General features: G+C 41.0%; 1 protein-coding gene across 5 annotated transcripts in view; it reads left to right on the top strand.

Annotated features, from left to right (window-relative positions):
* The window catches only part of plppr2a (phospholipid phosphatase related 2a), a 66,444-nt gene extending 43,407 nt beyond the window's left edge, over positions 1-23,037 (top strand). For 2 of the 5 annotated variants that reach the window (XM_058050448.2, XM_078797170.1), the window contains 5 exons: positions 8,144-8,264; positions 12,091-12,341; positions 12,613-12,789; positions 15,123-15,266; positions 18,391-18,603. In XM_058050448.2, the coding sequence (XP_057906431.2) occupies positions 8,144-8,264; positions 12,091-12,341; positions 12,613-12,789; positions 15,123-15,266; positions 18,391-18,447 (750 nt within the window). In that variant the 3' untranslated portion in view covers positions 18,448-18,603. Of the gene's footprint in view, positions 1-8,143; positions 8,265-12,090; positions 12,342-12,612; positions 12,790-15,122; positions 15,267-18,390; positions 18,604-18,629 lie in introns of those variants that run through there. The other 3 variants (XR_009119691.2, XM_058050450.2, XM_078797171.1) reach the window with 3 other exon arrangements.
* The last annotated feature ends 416 nt before the right edge of the window (positions 23,038-23,453 follow it).

Genomic DNA, 23,453 nt, shown 5'->3' with positions numbered 1-23,453 from the left:
TATGTGTTATCACACCGTTTCTGAAAAGGTGTTACTTTGGGGTGTTTACACCAGACAGGAATTACACTCATTCCTCGTTCTATATTTGTATTTAGGGATAGCAAGGCATAGCAAAATGCCCAAATTGTTATTCCAGTAGACGGTCGTAGGAGTGTAAAACCATGCTCTTTGTTTAAACGGGACTAACATGTGGTGGATTGCAGCTAACTCCCTTTATATTTGCCTATGGCCATTATCTGTGCCTAAATATACATATGACCCGCTGTCATAAACACAGAGCCCCCCCCAGTTTAGACTGGTGTACCACAAGCCCATGGGTCAAAGACACAGATGGTAGGGTGGGATTCATGGTGGGACTGGGTAGCACAGCTTGTCGTGGCACAGGCTGCCATGTTGGCTTTCTTGCTTCTGTTCTGTGAATGCAAGGCAAATACAGAAAATACACCATTAGATGCATTCAAAGTCATTTGAGCACATTTTGAAACAAGTAACACTTACCATTGTCAGTAGATTACTGCATTAAATGGAGTAGGACTGTCAGTCGTCTTACTAACAGGACTTAGGTCAGAATCCAAACTACAACACATCAAACACTATTGTGGGACCTCTGAAACTTTAGAATTGTTGAAAAATCGTATAACATGGGGCCTTTCATGTGAGCTGGTTGTACAGTATAAAATATTCCTGGTGACCCGAGTCCGTCCCTGCATCGACTCGGTGGATTATGTCCTGAACAGTCTAATGGAGACCGAGCTGGAACGTGCGTATGCCTTCTTCTGGCTGATCTACTACTTGGATCAGAGGTTAACAAACCTAACAAGATGGTTTTTTTTGTGTGTGTGTGGTCCCCATGAAGAGACAGGACATTAACTACGAAGACTTCTTATCTATTCTTGAAATTAGGTTTCATGAATTACTTAGGTTTGCTGTTTGTAAGAGTACAAAGGTGTGAGTAATTCAGGGACTGCAGGGACTCTGTAATTCAGAGTATGCAGTGCTTCATTTTTTGGAAAGACCTGTATGTTTACATCTTGTTGATTCATGGTTGACAATGGTGATGTACTGTAGTGTTTTCATTCATTCATTCATTTTCTACCGCTTTTCCTCACGAGGGTCGCGGAGGTGCTGGAGCCTATCCCAGCTGTCTTTGGGCGAGAGGCGGGGTACACCCTGGACTGGTCGCCAGCCAATCACAGGGCACATATAGACAAACAACCATTCACACTCACATTCATACCTATGGACAATTTGGAGTTGCCAATTAACCTAGCATGTTTTCGGAATGTGGGAGGAAACCCACGCATGCAAACTCCACACAGAGATGGCCGAGGGTGGAATTGAACCCTGGTCTTGTAGCTGTGAGGTCTGCGCGCTAACCACTTGACTGCCGTGCCGCCCTACTGTAGTGTTTTACAGAATAAAACTAACTTTGGAGGAGTCAATTCCCATGAAATGTTATTAACTGGCACCCAGTCCATGGTCTGACAGGTAATGGTATGAAAACATGGATGGATGGATGAATCCTGGGTTTTCACCCTCACTAATTGTGTCTCTCTCTCTTGAATCCAAATATAAACTGTATACACCCCTGGCCATTCTTTTTAATCATCTCAAAAATTACTTTGGGCAATTCCTTACTTGATGCCGGTGTTTTCAGGAGGCTGGTCTGAATAGTCCCCAGATGGTGAAGATGGCTTCACAGAGGGCATCCACTGTCTGGAACTAATGTCCATTTTTGTAAACTTCCCTTACCATCCATCCCCAAATGTTCTCAATTGGATTTAGATCATGAGGAAACGCATGACGGTCCGTTATTCCTCAGGCAGGCGTTATGAACTACAGTATTGTCCTGATGAATAAGTCAGTCATGACCACACAGATGATGGCCTTCAGCCTTAAGGATGCCCCTGTACAACTTGAAGCTCCATTGTTCCATTGAAGGAAAACACAGAGCAGATCATGACGGCGCCCCCTTTGGGGAAAACAACTCAGGTGGGATCTCCTTGTCATGCTAGTAACGTTTGAAGCCATCAGGACCGTCAAAGAGAATACAACTCTCTTCCACCCTTCAATGTCCCATTGTTGGTGCTTTCGTGCAAATTCCAAACAGGCGATTTAGTGTCATTGAAGGACTTGGCACCAGTAACAACCATGTCTTGACCGTAGGGATGAGTACTGGGCACCGACACACTTAAAATAAAAAATATATGTACATAAACCTTCACAAAATGACCCAACATCAGTACCATTGAATACCAGTATAGAATCCCAGGTACTGGGTATTGGTTGGAATGTGAACGGTACCCATCCCGACTTGATTGGATCTTCCGGGTCTACCACTTAAATGTTCCGTAACCCTCAGGATTATCAACATTTTTTGTGTCATTCCCATTTGGAGTGTTTTGTACATATTTATGTACGTATTTGACATACGTACGTATATAGTATCTCCACTTCTGCTCGGGCGGTGTCTTTATCCTCTTCATCCTTCTCAGTAAATCTTCTCTTCTTACAGCCACATCATCATAAAAAGGGCACGTCTGATTGCACATTCGTTTGACTAATAGCCACTGACACAAATCAAGATCCGATTACTTACACACAGCGAGAAGAACCTCCCAGCCTTCCATTGTGCAGACAAAAATGGCTCCCTGATTGTGTTTGCACATGAACAGAGTTGATCATATCCGTATTAACGTTCATTTCCTCGCTTCACTCTCTCATCTTGCATCTATATAATGCAAGTGAGTACACTTGTAATAATCGACACTCGTTGTATGCCGGTGCGATTCTTTGTGCTCATTCAGCCATGATACAACATCACAGGCCTTTCTTCAGATGATAGCGGGTCCTGGAATACTCGGATGCTACTGTGGCATAGTATTTATAGCATTTGTAGTAGTAGTTCTTTGTTTTTGTTGTGGGACTGGCTGCCATAGTATTGTCTTTAACTGGCAATGCTTCACTTTGGGCAAACCTGAACTTGTGGAACTTTGAGAAACAAAGGGCCTACTCCATATCAAAACTTTTATAGTTTTTAATACTGTTTTGGTGCTGTGTGCAGTGGGTGTTTTATTTTATTTATGTACCTTGAGCTGTACATTTTGTGGTGTGGAGGGGCTAAGGATCACCGTCTACATTAGGGTTTGTCTTATACAATTTTCATTAGTCAAATTATGCTGGTTGTGGTTGTTCTGTTGGTGCTATTTGCCATAAATTTCTTCTTTTTTGTTGTTTTTCCCTCGCACAGTGGCAACTGCAGGCCTGAAACGTAAATCTCTGTTTATCTACACCAGGGGTGTCCACATACAAAAATGAAAGGATGCAAAGCCACTTTGAATGCAACATATTTAGATATGTTATGTATATTTCAAGAAGAAACCCATTTTGATTTAGGTGAGAAAGCATAATAGTAAGAACTTTGCTGTCTTTCCCCCATTTTTGCTGTTTTTTTTCTTTCCAATTCTGTAAACTTAAATAATCACCTTTTTGTATTTTTTGTAATATTATGATATACTCCCATAATATTTTTATTTTATTCCCATATTATTCTAACAGTTTTCGCAAACCTATTTTCCTAAATTTATAACCTTATTTTCTTTTGTTTCTCATAATACTAATACTTTTTTGAGTAATTTTTTCCATTATATTTCAAGTCTATGCCACTAAAATTACACTTTTCCACATAATCTGATTTTATTTTCATGAAATTGCCATTTTTTCTCAATATGTAGACTTTATTTGTGTAAAATTGCATCTGTTTTTCCCCCAACTATTTCTTCTGTAATTTTTTTCTTATTGCCTTTATGACTTTATTGTCATAATAGTTTGACTTTATATTCATAACATTATAAGGCTTCCTTCAACCTAATTTTCCAGACATTACTACTCCATTCCTTGTTTGTTTCTAATTTTTGCTAATATTTTGTCTGTATACATGTACAACTATTGCAATTATTATTATTAATTATTAATGCATTAATCATTAGAATGTGTCACCGGCCCATCAAAAAACAGTGTGGCCGCAAATGGACCCCAGAGTGCAGTTTGGACACCCCTTGACTGAAGCAGTTTTCAAGTCAAACAGTTGACATTAATCCAAACCTCTTGTTCATAGTTAATAGAAACCTATGACATAAGTTGCCATATTCATATTTTTGCTGCGGTATTGTATTCATTATTCCATTTCCATGCCTACAAAAGTTCTTAAACGTCTCTAAAAAAGTGCAGAGCCTTTTTTGTGAAAATGCTGATCCTACTTGGAGGTTTCATTGCTATGTTTGCAACCTGTTCCTGGTTGGTCAAAACATTGGATGTGATTGGAATTGATCAGATTTGGCTTAAACGATGCATTGTTTGGGACGCCCATTGGGAGGGAATCAACTGAGAATAGTTTCCAGAGAAATGCCAGAAAATACTGTCCATAGACTGGGGATGGGTATCTAACAGGAATAAAGGTAAAGAAGACTAAAGCGCTACAGTGTGGCAAAAGTACTACATGGTGTGTATTAGGCCTACCCCCCCCGCTGCTTTAAAGCTATGCCTAAGGCAAAGTACTCAAGTGCGCTAGTCCACAAGTGACAGCACAGTACCTTGACTGTCATATATATATTCTGACGTGCAAAGCTTTCCATGCACCAGCGGTCTTGGCGGACACTATGCTGTTTTTAAATTACCCCCTCAGTTAATATCTCAGCGTCTGACTGCACCCCTAATAGCTCCGACTTGATTCAACTGATTAAACCCCCTTCCGCTTTAATTTCATGCTTGCATTATTGTTTAGATGGTTGCCAAGGAACACCCTCAAGGGTTGTGTTGCACTAATGGACCAAAGCACAAACCAAGCACACAGTGGCCAGGCCTCCACATGTTTTTACCTACCGGTAATTGGACTTGGCTGGACCAGCTTGAAATGCCGGAACGTTTTCATCCTGTTCATCCTGTTCATTGTTGTAATATGGGAAGCGTAAAAACAATGTTAGTTTTGGGGGCCACATCAAGACCGCCGAACGTTTGAATCCGGCCCGCCAGTTACTTCATTCATGTACCCCGAAAACTATCATTTTGCATGTATTTCAATGTGTAGGCGTTACTCGCATAGACTACATGGTACAGTTATGTACAGTATGTGCCATATGTTTACATGGCTGGATACATTTTGGATTGATGAAGTGCTACACTTGTAAAAAGGCAAAAGGGCATACATGCAGGCATTCATTTTCTACCGCTTAGCCTCACGGTGCTGGAGCCTACCCCAGCTGTCTTCAGGCGAGAGGTGGTGTACACCTTGGACTGGTCGCCAGCCAATCACAGGGCACATATAGACAAACAACCATTCACACTCACATTCATACCCATGGACAATTTGGAGTCGCCAATTAACCTAGCATGTTTTTGGAATGTGGGAGGAAACCGGAGTACCCGGAGAAAACCCACGCATGCACGGGGAGAACATGCAAACTCCACACAGAGATGGCCGAGGGTGGAATCGAACTCAGGTCTCCTAGCTGTGTGGTCTGCACGATAACCACTAGTGCGCTGTGCAGCCCTAAATATCTTTTGCCACCTACAGGAGTGTATAGGTGACTATAGGGGTGTTATTTAATGTCCAGAGGGCTCTAATTTGGGTCCTTTGAGATATTTGTAGCGGCTATCGCATCTACAGCCGACTGTGTTGCTTGGCTATGTAGAACCACCCAAGATCACTCATGCTGGCAGGGAGGGTCATACACTTTGGTCCACGGTGATTTGTGTGCAGGCCTCCTGGTCCATGAGGGAATGTGGGAGGAAACCGGAGAAAACCCACGCATGCACGGGGAGAATATGCAAACTCCACACAGAGATGGCCGAGGGTGGAATTGAACTCGGGTCTGTGAAGCCTGCGTGCTAACCACACGTCTGCAGTGCAGCCTACATGCAGACAATGTGGGCGATTAATTATTAATTATGGGAAATTAATTATTCCGAACCTCACTTCCAAGTCCCAGTGAAGTCATAGTGCATGTAACTTGTAAGTTGGGTTATTACTTCGAGCCCGATATCATTATCAATTTTTTTCCCTGATCATAAAAAAACGATATTAAAAAAATCCTGTATACAACACATATGTGTTCATTCAACCACAGGAGGTATGTCATGTTACACATATCGATATCTGCATCGGAAATTGAGAGTTGGACAATTTTTCTGCAAAAAACAGCCAATATCGTACATCTCTAGTTATTACTTTGCAACAGTTTGCAGCTTTATTAAATACTGTATGTGTACAAATACAGCTCATTATGATTTCTGCTATGAAGTTTTAATCATGACTTCATAATAAAATCTATATATACTCTGTATATGTATAGTTTGTGTTGCATGCATTACGCCACATAAACACCCATTGAGTCATGGAAAGGATATTAGGCTGTTCTGGGCAGTGCAGGCTTTCTGTGACCTATTCAAGGCAATGAACTGAGCTTATTAGACCAGATATTGTATCGGACATAGACCATTACTGTAGGTGATGCAGCGTTGCCATGACAATGACAGAACCGCTACCTGATTCTTTGATAAATTAGCAAAAAAAGGAGGAAACAAACTGTTCCTATTCTAATACAGTATACAGTACTATAGGATATTTCAATTTGTACTGAGTGTACACCATAACTGATCACTTTTTAACCTGCTGTGGTTGTCATTAGATTAATGCATTCCAAATTAATCATGTTGATGCTTCGCTTTGCTTTTTACGTTTCTCCTTAATGCAGGTGGTCCTGGGGTCAAATTAATACCAACATTTAACTTAATGGAACTCCTAAATCACTCACAGTGTACACAGAAGACATGGAGGACAATAACCATCATAAAAAGAGAACATCTTACATTTATAGCTGTGGTCTAATTGGGAGGAGGAAATAGAAAGCTCGGAAGGAAAAGCTAGTGAGGTAGAGGATGCAGGATCACTTCTGAATCAACATAACTCTGACTTGGATGCAGTACACAAGCAATCCTTTCCAACTCAATAATAAGCCTTCTATGTTGCTGCATGGTGAGAGAGTGGTTAGCATGCAGGGCTCACAGCTAGGAGACCCGAGTTCAATCACACCCTCGAGTTTGCATGTTCTCCCCGTGTATGCGTGGGTTTTCTTCGAGTACTCCGGTTTCCTCCCACATTCTAAAAACATACTAGGTTAATTGACGACTCCAAATTTTCCATAGGTATGAATGTGAGTGTGAATGGTTGTTTGTCTATATGTGCCCTGTGATTGGCTGGCCACCAGTCCAGGGTGTACACTGCCTCTCGCCCGAAGACAGCTGGGATAGGCTCCAGCACCCCCTGCGACCTTTGTGAGGCTAAGCGGTAGAAAATGAATGAATGAATCATGCTGTTTCATTGTTAAATATGGCTCATTCATAGGCAAAACAATATTCATAATTAAGCAAATTCATGCATGCAAATGGCTAAATGAACTAAAATACAAATATAAGGCTTTCAAAGATGTTGATGTAGTATTCTACACTGGTCACTAAGTGTCAGTAATGTCGTTGGGATGTTCGGGGAAACACACAGGCTACTGTTGCGTAACCCACAGCATGCTCAAACTCAGCTTGGAAGCCCCAAAGTCACTTCCTGTCTTACAAAAAAATTATTACAAAATCATTCATTCATTCATTCATTTTCTACCGCTTTTCCTCACGAGGGTCGCAGGGGTGCTGGAGCCTAGCCCAGCTGTCTTCGGGCGTGGTACAACCTGGACTGGTCGGCAGCCAATCACAGGGCACATATAGACAAACAACCATTCACACTCACATTCATACCTATGGACAATTTGGAGTCGCCAATTAACCTAGCATGTTTTTGGAATGTGGGAGGAAACCGGAGTACCCGGAGAAAACCCACGCATGCATGCGAAGAACATGGCCGAGTGTGGAATTGAACTCGTGTCTCCTTGCTGTGAGGCCTGTGCACTAACCACTCGCCGCCGTGCAGCCCATATCACAAAATATTGTATGAAAATATTTTATTAATAAATAAGGATTCCTACTTGCTACTTTTTCTGTGATGTACTTTGATATAGTCAACATGTTTTTATTCATGCAGAGGATAATAAATTACATATCTTCCAAACATTGTAGGTATGTTTGTTTGTGTCCACAGATTCTTGTTGGAGAATTGTGCGCTTTCTTCACCAAGGCTGAAGGGAGCCAGGAGAAGACCATTGTCACTGCAGATTGCTGCTACTTCAACCCCCTACTGAGACGCATCATACGCTTCTTAGGTGAACACAATGTTTTGTACTCCAGCATCCTTACACTTCAGGCTCGCTGTCATTTTCCTGACTGTGGTTCTGAAAGAGCATAAAAAAAAACTGCAGATATGGTGCAAAGTGACATGACACCAACTTGAATTGATGGAGTTTTTAAGCTACTTGCACTCATCCTTTGATTTTGAACATGTTTAAATATTTATAAGCACAATACAAGTCAATCTTGAATACAACCCAAATCCAAACATACATACAGCGGTGTGAAAAAGTGAAAAATCAATTTCTCAAGCTTTGGGACTCCAGCAAACCACAGTGAGAGCCATTATCCATAAATGGCAAAAACATTGAACAGTAGTGAACCTTCCCAGGAGTAACCAGCCATTTAAAATGACCCCCAGAGCACACCAATGACTCATCCAAGAGGTCACAAAAGACCCCACAAAAACATCCACACAGTGTTCATGACTCCACCATAAGAGTATATGACATTATTTTGCTTTTGCTTACTTCAAGGATAGTCTTTGTTTGTTCAACCATCTTGTTTGTTCATTATTACTCTGCTTGTTTTTATTAACTCCTCTTTATTTCCCCCGACGCAGAATATTACCTTTAGGTCTTCCGTGACTTTGCACATGTCACTTCCAGTATGTGTACTGTAGGTAAACACTGTTGGTTCTAACAATAACCCCTGGGGTACACCACTAATTATATCTCAGCATGAGGGTGTGTTGCTTCAGCTTCCTCATTGTTAAGCAGCAATCCCTCAATGTTGTATTGTTCCAATATGTTGATTCTGATTTTTTATTGATTGGATTGTTAGATCCATAAATAACTTTTAGCAGTTATTTAGGTAATAATTGATATTGAGAAATTAGCATATTCAGGAGAATTTGCTTGGTTGAATGCTTGTGCTCCAATTTCACAGCTATTGTAAGCTGATAATAATGTGTTGATACTATTTTGAGAGGTAAGACTTTATTATCACCGGTTTTATTCAAAGCTGCCCTAAATTGGATTCACACTACATTTAAACACCATAGTTAACGAGTGTGGATATTAGCGCTGGCCGATGCTGTTAGCAACTGCAGGATCCTGGTTTCCATTGCTAGCGTTGCACTTTGTCGCCGTTTTGGTTCATGAATTTTATGGACAGAATTTCTCAGCACAGGCAATGTATCGCGGGGGTCCACTTTGGGGGGCCTTTGGATCTCGTTTCTGTTATTCCCATGGCCTTCAGCGTTTACTGGCGAGGTTTGCAGAGTGTAGAGTGTGAAGCTTGTGGGATGAGACTTAGCATCTCCAAATCTGAGGGTGGATTGCATCCTTCCCCAAGGTGGAGGAGTTAAAGTATCTTCAGGCTGGAGCGTTACATCGACAGGGTCTGCAGCAATGCCGTCGCTGTACCAGGCCGTGTGGTGGAATTGTTGTGTATCAGAAGAAGATGGCTGCTATGCTCAGAGAGCAGTTTTTGAGGTCTGATTTTTAGAGTAGGCATTTTTGTAATTTTGCTAATGTAATACTTTTTAGCACATATTGTTTTGAGAAGCCAAACTCTTTACTTAAGTAGCCAGAACTAAGTTCCTCATCACCAAAATCCGACCAGAACTGGGGTGGGGTAAGTCACCGTTGATGCGCTACACCGCGGATAGGGATGTCACATAACTTCATGTTAAAAAAAATCTGGGGTTCTCACTTACTTTCTGTCAGGCCCCCACTGGGGACAGAAATGTTTCTGCCCCCGTCCCCATTTGAAATACTATTGAGAAAATAGCAATATCTACTTATCTGCACTGTATAGACTGAACTCGAAAGTGAAACCAACAAAATGGAGAGCGGTGAAGCATACAAGCGTTTTCAAGCGACAAATATCATGCTGAGTACATCCAATTCAAACATTTTAGTATTTCGGCACGCACCTCTCACCTGCCCCCCCCTCTGAGAGTTCACCACGCTTCCCCACGGGGACACCACCCACCTTTTGAGTAGCACTGCTTTAAGATAGCTTAATGAATATCAGAATGTTTGATGACAACCTTGTGCTTCCACTTGAAAGATTGGGACTTTGATTTTAACTTTGACTGCATGTTCTGCTAAAAGGTTGTAGCTCGACAACCAATGAACATGTTTTATAACTCCATATTTTCAAGCCATATCACCATCGGTGTCAGATGTGTCCTTCAAAACTAGTACTTCAGACCACTATACCCCTTTCACAAAGGAAAAGTCTCTATATCCATTGCCATTACTTACGATAGGAATTATGATTATAATGAAAGGAAATTGCCAATGCGATGCTTTGATGACATTGTGAGCTTTGTGCGTTGTTATACCTTACTACCATTTGTTACAGGCTGAGAGGAACATTACAATATCACCACAGGAGGCCATTGTTACATGCACATTATGACCTCGCTCTCTGTTTCTCTAATAACAGTTGTTTGTTGGGGTGTCTTGATGAAGTACTGTGCTGGAAAACACTTTCATGACTCCTGGAAAAAAAAGAAATGTGAAAGAAATAGTCAACATGGACAGCAATAAAGCAAAAAAAACAATCCGATTTCAAATTAACATTTGCAATAAAAGGATTACTGGAATTATCTTAACTCATTCAATCCTGGCGAGTACCCGCCATTTTAGTAATCAGCAGTAAAACGTAGGTATGTTTCATGAAAATATCAAATCCCAACAAAAAACAAGGGAGGGAAACATCTTAACACCATTATATAAGAAACTACACCACTGATAACCAGTACCTGCCATTTTAGACTATTTTGACTGATATTTCAAAGCATGCAGAATATTTTTGTTCTATGGCTATATAAACATGGAACCTACCAAAAGAAAGATTAGGCTCGTTTGTTTCTACCTATTTCCGTTCTCTAGTAATCAGCAGTAGAACAAAGGTACGTTTCATGAAAATATCAGTTCCCAACAAAAAACAAGGGAGGGAAACAACTTAACGCCATTATATAAGAAACTACACCACTGATAACCAGTACCCGCCATTTTAGACTATTTTGACTGATATTTTAAGGCACGCAGAATATTTTTGTTCTATGGTTATATAAAAATGGAACCTACCAAAAGAAAAATTGGGCTCGTTTGTTTCTACTTTTTTCCGTTCTTTAGTAATCAGCAGTAGAACATAGGTATGTTTCATGAAAATATCAGTTCCCAACAAAAAACAAGGGAGGGAAACATCTTAACACCATTACGAACTCCACCACTGATAACCAGTACCCGCCATTTTAGACTATTTTGACTGACATTTCAAAGCATGCAGAATATTTTTGTTCTATGGCTATATAAACATGGAACCTACCAAAAGAAAGATTAGGCTCGTTTTTAGAACAAAGGTACGTTTCATGAAAATATCAGTTCCCAACAAAAAACAAGGGAGGGAAACATCTTAACACCATTATATAAGGAACTACACCATTGATAACCAGTACCCGCCATTTTAGACTATTTTGACTGATATTTCAAAGCATGCAGAATATTTTTGTTGTATGGCTATATAAACATGGAACCTACCAAAAGAAAAATTAGGCTCGTTTGTTTCTACCTTTTTCCGTTCTTTAGTAATCAGCAGTAGAACATGGGCATGTTTCATGAAAATATCAGTTCCCAACAAAAAACAAGGGAGGGAAACAACTTAACGCCATTATATAAGGAACTCCACCACTGATGACCAAACTTTATGTATCGACTTGACCACTCAACAGTACCTCTTTGTCACTTTGGTACCCCAGCTTTTATTTTGAATGGTATTGGCTGAAAAACTGTGTACTAATTTAAAAACAAATATTTCTACCGCCCTATACTCATCTGTTCCCAGGTGTCTATGCCTTCGGTCTGTTTACCACGACCATCTTCGCCAATGCCGGCCAGGTTGTGACAGGAAACCAGACTCCTCACTTCCTTTCGGCATGTCGACCAAACTACACAGCACTGGGCTGCCAGTCCAACATGCACTACATCACAGAACGCCGCGCCTGCACCGGCAACCCTCTCGTGGTCATGTCTGCACGTAAATCCTTCCCATCCAAGGACGCCGCGCTCAGCGTCTACTCGGCAGTGTACACAGTGGTAGGTTGATGCATGCTGGAACCGGTGCGTCCGTAAAGGGCTGTAATATACGCTATCAATCTCACCTCTTTGGTGAGGGATGATGTTTTTCATTTGACCCTTTCAGTGAAATTTAACATCCATTCATCTTGGTAGGATGGGAAATGTATTTCACTTTAACCTTTTAGCTAAGAGGAGGAACATATGGTAACTTTATTTGTGTCACTGGGTGCAGGACTTCCTGTCTTTGTTGTTCCCTACTGTGTGTGCTCTCCCATATGCCTTTCTTCAGATGTACGTGACGCTGATGTTCAAGACCAAAGGTACACGTCTGACTAAGCCCACGATCAGCTTCACCCTGCTCTGTCTGGCCATGATCGTAGGCGTGGTCAGGGTGGCTGAATACCGCAACCATTGGGCCGATGTCCTGGCCGGATTCTTCACTGGTGGATCCATCGCTGTGTTTTTGGTGAGAAGTTAATATTTACTGGGGCATAAAGAGAGTCGTAGTGAAAATTATTAGAGGTACCCTTAAGCCAAACAAAGAAAACCCCACAAGAATCACTGAAGTAATCGAAAACTATACAGAAGTGTACTAAACAAATGGAAATCCGACATCGATTTGTCTGGTACAGAGGGAGCTAAGCTGAAAGGCAAGTTTCCCAGTCGTCCTTGTGAGTAACCGACAGGACTGTGGGTACAAACGACTTTCATCCGTGGGGTTCTGGGGTCTGTCTTCGAGATACAGTGAGAAGCACTGTCAGCTCGGAGTAAAGCCACTGCTCCTCCATATTGAGAGGACTTAGATGAAATGGCTTGGTCAGGATGACTCCCGGATATGTTCAGGGAACGTACGACCGATAGTTCTCGAGGAAGACCCAAGACACACTGGAGAGACTTTGTCTCTCAAGTGGCCTGGCAATGCTTCGGGATCTCCAGGGATGAGCTGGACGAAGTAACCCCATATATATTAGTAACCGAATATTGAGTTGTAATCAAGTACTCGCTGTAACTCTGAAGGAGACTCTTGCACTGATTGACAGGTATTTTCAAATAGATTTAAACATAGAAAGTCACTTCAGAATAGTCTAGTGTTACAGCCATTCTCGAGCGTTTTTGGTGGTGTGTTTTGGGACATTGTCTTGTTGAAGGATCAAGCTTTCTTACACTTCAGAACACCTTAATCGCCGTCAAATGTAATTGAAGCCTGTACAGATTAGAGATACCCTGTGTCCGATGTACCAAAAGCAGTCTTAGAACATAACCAATCCCCTACGTGATTCATAATAGTTATGGTGTTCTTTTCTGTATGCTTCATTTTTGGATCTGTGAACATATAATGGTAATGGTAATGGTTTAATTTCATTTGAACATGCAACAGATTACAATTGAATGCATCACATAATCAGTTCATCAGTTCACCCCTCCATCTGGTACTTTTACAATCAGTAACTGTTACATTTGTTCACTTCCTGCTTTCCATAATACAGTTTAAGGTTTTTTTAAAAATATATATTTTATATACTGTAGCAGCCTTGCCAAAAAGCTTTCCTAGAAACTATATAAGTGACTATTGTGGGTTTTTCAATTTTTTTTAACAGGCCTTCCTTTATTTGTACAACACTTCTAGTTTTTGCATATGACACAGTAGCTTCAAATTCCCAAAGTACAAGGCCAAGAACAGTAATCCCTCATTTATCACAGTTATAGGGATCCAGACCCGACCATAATTAAGTCAAATATTTTCATAGAGCATGAAAAAACCTGTTTGGAACCTTTTTAAAGATGTTTTTTTTCTTAATTATTAGAGCCTTCTAGACATGAAATAACACCCCTAGAGTCACCTTAGTACTCACATTAGCCAATATAGTGGACATAATAAAGGAAAAGCAAGTAGACTCACACATGTTAGCATTGGAAGCGTTCCTTGTTGTTTTGTAAATTCCTGTTCGGTCCAATCTTTCCTGCAGTGTATATACATTATGTTATTGTATCATCAATGTGACATTACTGACACTGTCTTTGAATGCATGTTCAGAATGCCATAAAGTATGTGGAATCAAACTATGGAATGGATTGAGTAAGACCCTCAAACAATGCACAACGATGAGCCAATTCAAGAAACAATACAAGCAGTTGATGTTTGCTAAATACAAGGATGAAGAGTCTTGAACCAGTCATGATGTGCTATATATATCACTATATTGACACTTACTATGGTACCCATTATGTCATTGTATGGTCATATCACTTCGTACTTTGGTACGTGACAAAAAAAAAACTATATTAGGAAATCAGGAAGTGAACAAATGTAACAGTTACTGATTGTACCAAGTACCAAATGGAGGGGTAGGATTTAATAAGCTTTGCTTCTTCCTACTCCTTTTGGACATGTGGAACTGTGAACTGATTATGTGATGCATTCAATTGATGCATGTTCAAATGAAATAAAACCATTACCATTATTACCATTACCATAAATATTTGCTCAAATATGCATATATTTGGACTAATAAGTCATTTTCAACTGTGTGACAGCATAATTTATGACTTATGATATTTTGGAGTGAAGTTGCAATATTCGAAACGTGAACTGTACTTAGAAATTGTGGCTGTTTTTGGAGAAAAAAAAACGTAAAATTATTTATTTAGCAAAAATCTGCACATTTGGAATGGTTGTAAATGCTGATACATTTACATTGACTTACATTGACTCAATGTCACCTTTCTCCTCCAATGAAAAAGAGTTGGAGAGTTCATCCACTTTTACGCCTCGGAACTTCTCTTTAACTCTTCCTCCAGGTGACATGTGTGATTAACAACTTCCAGCAGTTACAGCCCAGGCCTCCTGCACCAACACCCCAGCACCCCGAGTCCACGCTGGGTATGCCCATGGTGACGCTTCCCTGTGTAGAGAGTCCCATCGAAAAGTTAAGTGGTCCTCAGGTAAGACCAGGGGGGGTACATCTTGCCCATACGCTAGACTGTATGTGAACGACACTCCTTGTCTTACCCGAATGCGTCGTCCTCCTTGTTCTCCCAAACACGCATGTGTGAAGCCCCCCAACAAAGACACCCCATGAATCCTATAAATCTGTGCACATGCACGCTGTGCAGTCAGCTGATAAGAGCACAGCTGGGATTTGTTCTACTGGCGTGAAATGTGCAGCAGTTACATTTTGACCAGAGAATGGAACAAATTCTATTTTGTGTTTGCTTTTTCCTCACACTCTACGGTGTTACACATTTACATACACGGAAAAGTCACTTGTGTCTTTGTTGCGAGTCAGCAGTTCGCCCGACGACATGTGCGGTGTAATTCAGCATTGTGATTAAATGCAAAGCAGCTGGCCGCAAAATTCTGCGACACAATGATGTGATTTACAAAGCAACTTTATGGATGGAGCAGGTGCCATTGTGTTGGCTGTATTCACATCAGGATAATGGATCTTCTGCTGGCTTTTTATGGCACTTTGGCCCCTAGAGTAGAAACATCTCATAACCTGGCCGACACCACAACGGTTTAGAACCGGTGATGTTAAATTATATACAGTATACATAACATAACGGCACAATGCAGCACAAAAGAATGGGACTATTGTGGTTTCATTTGGACCAAATGAGGGGGGATTTGTGCAGTATCTCAAAAACGTAAGCAATCACATACGTACATTCATTTTAACTACACAGAACAGCACAAACAAAAAGGAAAAAAAAAACCTAGTTGGGTTGCATTCTCAACAGGTCGGGGTAGATTATGTAATAAAACTAAAATCTATAACTTAAACCGTTTATATCTCAAAAGCGAAAGCAGCACACACACGTTCGTTTTAATTGCACAAAACAGCACAAACAAAAAGGGAACCACTTAGACCATTTTAGTTTCATTCTGAGCATGTTTTTTTTTGGTGGTGGTGGGGGGGGGCTGATTACATAATAGCCCAAAACTTAAATTATTATCTCTAAAACGAAAGCAGCACTAATGTTCGTTTTAACTGCACAAAATAGCACAAACGCAACACAAATGCATGGGCCTATTTTGGTTTCATTTGGAGCAAGTGGGGATTTGGGTGAACTTTGGTTGACCTTTAAAAATGTGTAATATAAAAAAAAAACACACACAAAAAACGAAAGCATCACTAACGTTTGTTTTAACTTCACAAAATAGCACAAACGCAACACAAAGAAATGGGACTATTTTGGTTTCATTTGAAGCAAATGGGGGGTTGGATGAATTTTGGTTGGCCTTTAAAAATGTGTTATATCGCTAAAACAAAGGCAGCACTAACGTTCATCTTAACTGCACAAACAGATGGGACTATTTTGGTTTCATTTGGAGCAAATATTAACTTTGGTTGGTCTTTAAAAATCTATAATATCTAAAAATAAAAAAATAAAAAACAGCCCAAATATTCATTTTAACTGCACAAACGCAACACAAACAAATGGGAATGTTTTGATTTCATTTGGAGCATATGGAGGGTGGAGTGAACTCTGGGTGACCGATAACAGAAACTGTAATAACAACAATGAAAGCAGAACAAATGTTCTTTTTTTTATTGCACAAAACAGCACAAACAAATAAAACTGCCATAGTTTTGCGTGGGGAGGAGAGCCAACTTCACTAAAACCTAAAACCAATGTGCGATTTAATGAATAATGGTTCTTGACGACTATTTTGTTAATAGTCATGGTGACATGGTTAGAAGAAATCCATGATTTGTCAAATACAACTTTGAGTCGTTCCTACCTCCAGGCTTGCACAAACGACAGTTAAATCTAAATGTAAATTATTTATTTGTTATCAGTATTCGTAGAAGCAGGAATTTATCGGTATTGGTATTGGCTTAGAATATATATATACCCTATTTTCTGGACTTTAAGTCCTTCCGGAGTATAAGTCGCACAAGGCCAAAAATGCATAATTAGGTAGGAAAAAAACCCATACAGGGCGGCAGGTCGAGACCTCACCGTTAGGAGACCAAGTTTCGATTCCACCCTCGGCCATCTCTGTGTGGAGTTTGAATGTTCTCCCAGTGCATGCGTGGGTTTTCTCCGGGTACTCCGGTTTCCTCCCACATTCCAAAAACATGCTAGGTTAATTGGCGACTCCAAATTGTCCATAGGTATGAATGTGAGTGTGAATGGTTGTTTGTCTATATGTGCCCTGTGATTGGCTGGCGACCAGTCCAGGGTGTACCCCGCCTCTCGCCGGAAGACAACTGGGATAGGCTCCAGCACCCCCGCGACCCTCGTGAGGAAAAGCGGTAGAAAATGAATGAATGAAAACCCATACATAAGTCGCATTTTTTGCAGGTATTTTATTTTACAAACTACCGTATTTTCTGGACTATAAGTCGCTCCGGAGTATAAGTCGCACAAGGCCAAAAATGCATAATTAGGTAGAAAAAAACATACATAAGTCGCACTGGAGTATAAGTCGCATTTTTTGCAGGTAATTTATTTTACTACTTGACCATAACAGACATTACGTCCTGTTTGAAGGCAAGTTCTAACAATAAAAAAATAGAGAACAGGCTGAATAGGTGTAAGATATGCTAACACAATGGTTATTCAGCTACACAAAAAATAAACATGAACAGAAAAGGTGTTTATGTAACATAGTTGCTCTGGAGTATAAGTGACAGGAACAGCCAACCTATGAAAAAAAGTGTGAAAAAAAGAGTCCGGAAAATACGCTATATATGGTGCATCCCTACTTCAAATGCATTGTAATCATTGAGGGTTATGTTTACTGTGGAGTAGGTAGTGGCCTATGGTTTTGGTCATGGCAATATCACTTGGGTTGATTTGGTTGTACTCCATCCAGGCCAAAAAGACGGCCATGCTTTTATAGCCCCGCTTGCCCATTGGTGGCCAAAACTGCCTTCCAAAGCCTTCAGACACGAAACCGCTGTCACGTAAATATAGCCACCGTGTTTGCAGAATGCCCGGCGTCCTCTGTGGTCTGTCACATTTTCTAACCCTCACCTGATTGCCTCTTTTCCTCTGTCTCCCACCTTGCCTCTCTCCTCTCAATCCGCCTCCCTCGTCCCTCACTGTCCTCCAGCATCCAGCACTTTGCTCCTCCCCCCCACTTTACAACACCTACGTTCAACCATTCTAACCAACTTTAAGTCTTTTTTGCCTCCCACCTCACAATCCCTGTTCTTTGTTCCCATGTTTCTGTTTTGTACATGTAAGTTACCCCCCCCCCATGGCATCCCGTACATTGCTCTTGATTATCCTTCTCTTCACTTTCCTCTACCCCCATCCTCTCTTCTTTCTCGTCCCTCTCTTTCCCTTCAGACCCCGCAGAGATCTCCGTTCAGCGGGATCACATGACCATCAGCCCTATCGGTTCCCCGCCAAACCCGATGTCCTCATACTGTCTCGCTCCATTTCCAGCGAAGTCTAGACCAGCCCGAGCAGCACTCGCCGCGCTGTGCCGCCCATCCAGGTGGGCGGTACGCAACCCTGCACCGCTCTTATTCCACGCAGGTCTAGAACTGCACAAAATCCCCCCCCCCCTCCTTCTTTTTGCCCCGCCTCAACTCCCAGGGAACCGATAGGCAAGACTTTTTCAACTGACTTTCTACTTTTTTGATACAAACTCATGTAATCTGGCGTGCTTTGTGAAGAAATACAAACTGTGACCACAGAGAATGTCCACACCCCTCAGCCCCCCCCCCACCCTTTCACAATGTGCATTGGAGAAGGCGGTACGTGACAGTGAAATTCCATCATCACCGTTTCATGTGACGTTGGACCAAAGAAACCTTGTGAAGGATACGTTTACTCACCTAACACAACCTTTTCTTGCTTTTTCCTCACTCCCTCGCTCAATCTTTTCACTCGCATTCTCTATCTCATTACTTTCATGCATGCTGCGCCTCAAAGGCACACACATACACACACATACACACACACACACACACACACACACACACGGTAGTCGGGAGTCTCCATGTTCCAGTCCTCTCCGCTTGAGGTTTACTCACATCAAAGGATCCATTTTGGATCTGTCGGCAGACGCAGCAGACAAAAGCAAACAGGATTAAAGAAGAAACATCTTCACATGTCGATCAGCCGCGTGTTTCTCTCTCAGATGGTCGCAAACTGATGCAAAGTACTTGCGTCTGCGATAAGGAAACAGGTGTTCTTTTAGGCAGGGAGGCTTTATTTAATGCCCGCATTTTTCTGTCAGTTAGTGCTGGAATGGGCACCGTTGATCATGTTTGCAAGTTGGATGGGATTTGGAGATTATTATCTTGTATCCAAAAGCTCTTTGTCAACACAGGTGCTCTTAAAGCAAAGTTCTTAAAGGCAACAAGGCTAAATCTGTTTTTTTGTTTGGTTCTTTTTTTCTCCATTGCTCCTTTCTTGCCATCTTCTACATTTGATTCTCGCCTCCATTTCAGAGGCACGGGAAAACAATCATACATATTTTATAGGGTTACCCCTACACACACGGCTGATGTATCTGAGGTCAACTTTTATGGGATTATGATCCTATATCAAACCAAACACCCTACTGCATAACACCAGGGTTCCATACACGGTTTTACCTTTCTAAATTCCATACTTTTTCCAGACTCACTAAATAGATATGCATCATTAGAGCTGCAACAATTTCAATTTCAGCCTCTCAAGTGTGCATATTTTTTCATTCCCTTAGTCATCCGTGAAAGCAGCCCTATTATCTTGGTGTTTTAGGCAAAATAAGACATTCACAAATATCAGATTTGACTGTGGAAAACAGTCATCAACATTTTTGCCTCTTTTCAAATATTCTGCAGGCCAAACCACTTACTGTTTGTGTTTGGTTCCTGTTGATTTGGGATGTCTAGTCAGCGGGAGCCGCCATCACCTTTCCATGACAAGTGGTGACCCAAATTGGAGGATTTTTTTCAACTCAAATTTTTCACATCTTATATTTAAGAAGTTTTCAACACAATTTGAGAGCCTTCTCCAGCGGCATGTTAATCCTAACTCTAAGTCTGGCGCAGCGCAGCACACCCGCGCCTCCATCCCTCCCACCGGCGTGACAGGGTTTAACACAGCCAAGTGTAATCTTAACCAATCAAATAAACGCCGCTCATTGCCAGACTGGACTGCGCATCAGAGGCCAAGGTGTGCGTCGTGCTCCATGTACGCCACCTCGTGGGACACGTGCTCTGTTCCTGACAGTTACATTAAACACAGCAGCAGGCTAATCCAGGCATCTTGCTTGTTTTCCACCAGCATTCCTGCTCTACATCGCCAAATAAGAGAACCTTTGGTGGTATATTCACGGTATCGCCTCCTCATCCTCCTTGAGAAAAAATAAATAGTAAAAAAATATATCCTACAGCCAGATTTTAACGGTGTGCGCCACACTCTGAAAACGCTGCCTGGTTTTGGTGAGATTTCTGCACTGTGCGCCTGTCAGCGAATTTACCATTGCACAGGCTGCGCTTCGCCTGCGCCAAGAATAAAGCTGAAAATCTGGACACCTCCCATGGTGCGCCGACACGCCCATCTCGGCTACCAGTCTACCAAATTGGCTGCTCACTGTGATGCATTGGACCAAATTACCACTGCCACCCTGCGCCACCTTCCGCTGCGCCACGAAATTTGAGCCCTATGTGTTTTTTCTCCCACTCAAGCTAGACAAAGTAACCCAGATACATGGAATGTAGCAAGCGAACAGGGCAGACAACAACATGAGATGCATTCATAAACATTGGGTCATTACATATTTTAATTTTTTCCCCAGGAAAAAACCCGCAACCCACTTACAGGTTGTGTCATTATCCACTATTTACACTGTAAGCTGTATATTATTGTATATATTTTTTTCTCATCTTTTTTTATCAAGATTAATATTTTTACGCAGACATTACCAACACTCTTGGGGGAATATCTTGTATATAGTAGATTAATAGAGACGAGCGTGCAGAGACACCGGATCGCTCCGAGTTATTATTATCGGATATATTGGCTGGAAATATCAAGGTAATTAGTTTTAAAATGAGCTGCCTACTGCACGCTGAGACAAGGGCTGCAAACTGGGAAAAGATCTGTAAAGCTGAACATTTCAAAGTGAGCCACATGCAAAAAAAGCCAGCATAATTAAAGAAAAACATGAATGCTTGTGGCTGAAGCAACAGAAGAAGAGACTTTTCACAGCTAAGAAAGCGCGCATCTAGCGCAGGGGCGTCCAGCTGTTTTTTTTTTTATTGGCCTGCGGCACATTCTAATAATATTTTAATTTCACAAGAAAACTAAAAACACAACAGAAACAGCAAAAATTGAATATTCAGCAGTAACAAGAACAAAGTCAAAATATTAATGTCATATTATGATGAGAACATCATTTTAGTAGCATAATGTTGAAATATTAAAAAGGATGTCATTTTTAAACATGACATAACATGAGAAATAAAACGACGAATATTGTGTACATTTTTGCATAAAAAGTTATAATGTTATGAGAATAACGATTGACAAGAAATGGAATAATTGGAAAATTTACAGCAAGAATTTAGCTTTCATTTTAGAAGCTGTAATTTTACGAGAATAAAGTCAAAATATTAAGAGAAAAATAGTCATTTTAGTGGTGTAGAGTTAAAATATTAAAGAAAAATGTGTTTTTATGTTGGGGAAAAAGTTATAATAATGTAATGAGAATAAAGTCACAATATTACAACATGTCTTTTTTAGAAAAAGTTGAAATATTTTGAAAAAACAAACAGCAAAAAAAAGCAAAGACTGAAGTTCATTCTAAAAAAAATTTTTGGACACCCCTGATATAAAGTATACATTCTGATAAAAGCAAACCAACACTAGAACCCCCCCCGTATTTTGCACTACTTTCCCCGTCGTCCTCCCATCAATTCCCAGTATAAAGTAAGCACTATAAACACCAGCCATGCAATACTTTTGTACATTTCATCCCCTATTAAAGACTCAGTGTAATAAAGGAATGACAACTTTGATCTTTTATACAGTTCTTTTTTTTAATATTCATGCCATTATTATTATTATATTTTATTCCGTTAAGCTGTGAGGTTGAAGTGAACATTCACTGACTGTCATGCACTATGAGAAACCTAAAAAAAAACCTGTGTGGAAGCTCAGTAAGGCAGTACACACACACACACACACACACACAGTACAGGCACGTGTACAAAACTTTGTGTCAAACTGATGACATTTGCAGCATGACACCCCTTCCATTGCTTCTTTGTCGTCCCCATGAAGCAGAAATGCCTTAAGATTATCTCCAATTATTGGTGCACACAACAGCACATATGGGCGATGACTATTCTGAGTGTTATGTGTCTTCAAATGTTCAGTGCACGATTAACATTTGTGCATTGTGAGTCAGTGCTTGCTGTCTGAGAGCTGCTTTTCGTTTTAAAACCACCCAGATATAATAAATGTGTCGACGCCAAAAGGAAGGACTCATGAACTGGTCAGAATATAGAATATTTTCCACTGGTTCAGTCCTCTAAAGTTATTTCTGCTTCATAGTGAAGAAAAAAAACAACAACACCACTCCGGTTGACTGACAAGTAAATAAAAAGCACCAGTCTCCTTCAGCTCTGCAACTCAGGAGGAAACATGTTTCCTTTCTTCAAGTCTTGTTGCGGCAAAAGTGTCTGTTTTGTAAAGATGTGTGTGATGAGAACAATAAATGGATATTGCAATAACAGAAGAGTCTGAGAGCATTTTTTTTTTCAACATTGGTGTCTTTCTGTGTTTCCTATGCATTCATTTACATCAGAACCTTGGTTAGTGTCATTAATTGGACCCAAAACGGACACACATTTTTTCCCATAATAAATAATCTACAGCAGTCAGTGGTGGTCTAGTGGCTAAGACTTGGTGCTCTCAACACTGCAGCCCTGGTTCGATTCCCGGTCAGGGAACTGACATTTGGGCGGCACAGCGGTCGAGTGGTTAGCGTGTAGACCTCACAGCTAGGAGACCAGGGTTCAATTCCACCCTCGGCCATCTCTGTGTGGAGTTTGCATGTTCTCCCCGTGCATGCGTGGGTTTTCTCCGGGTACTCCGGTTTCCTCCCACATTCCAAAAACATGCTAGGTTAATTGGCGACTCCAAATTGTCCATAGGTGTGAAAGTGAG

Source organism: Doryrhamphus excisus, linkage group LG16, assembly GCF_037039965.1.
Source record: "Doryrhamphus excisus strain RoL-2023G ecotype Guam linkage group LG16, RoL_Dexc_Guam_v1.1, whole genome shotgun sequence".
NCBI classification, from domain to species: Eukaryota; Metazoa; Chordata; class Actinopteri; order Syngnathiformes; family Syngnathidae; genus Doryrhamphus; species Doryrhamphus excisus.
Note: the sequence above shows the minus strand (reverse complement) of the source record. Positions and strands in the feature narration are given on the sequence as shown.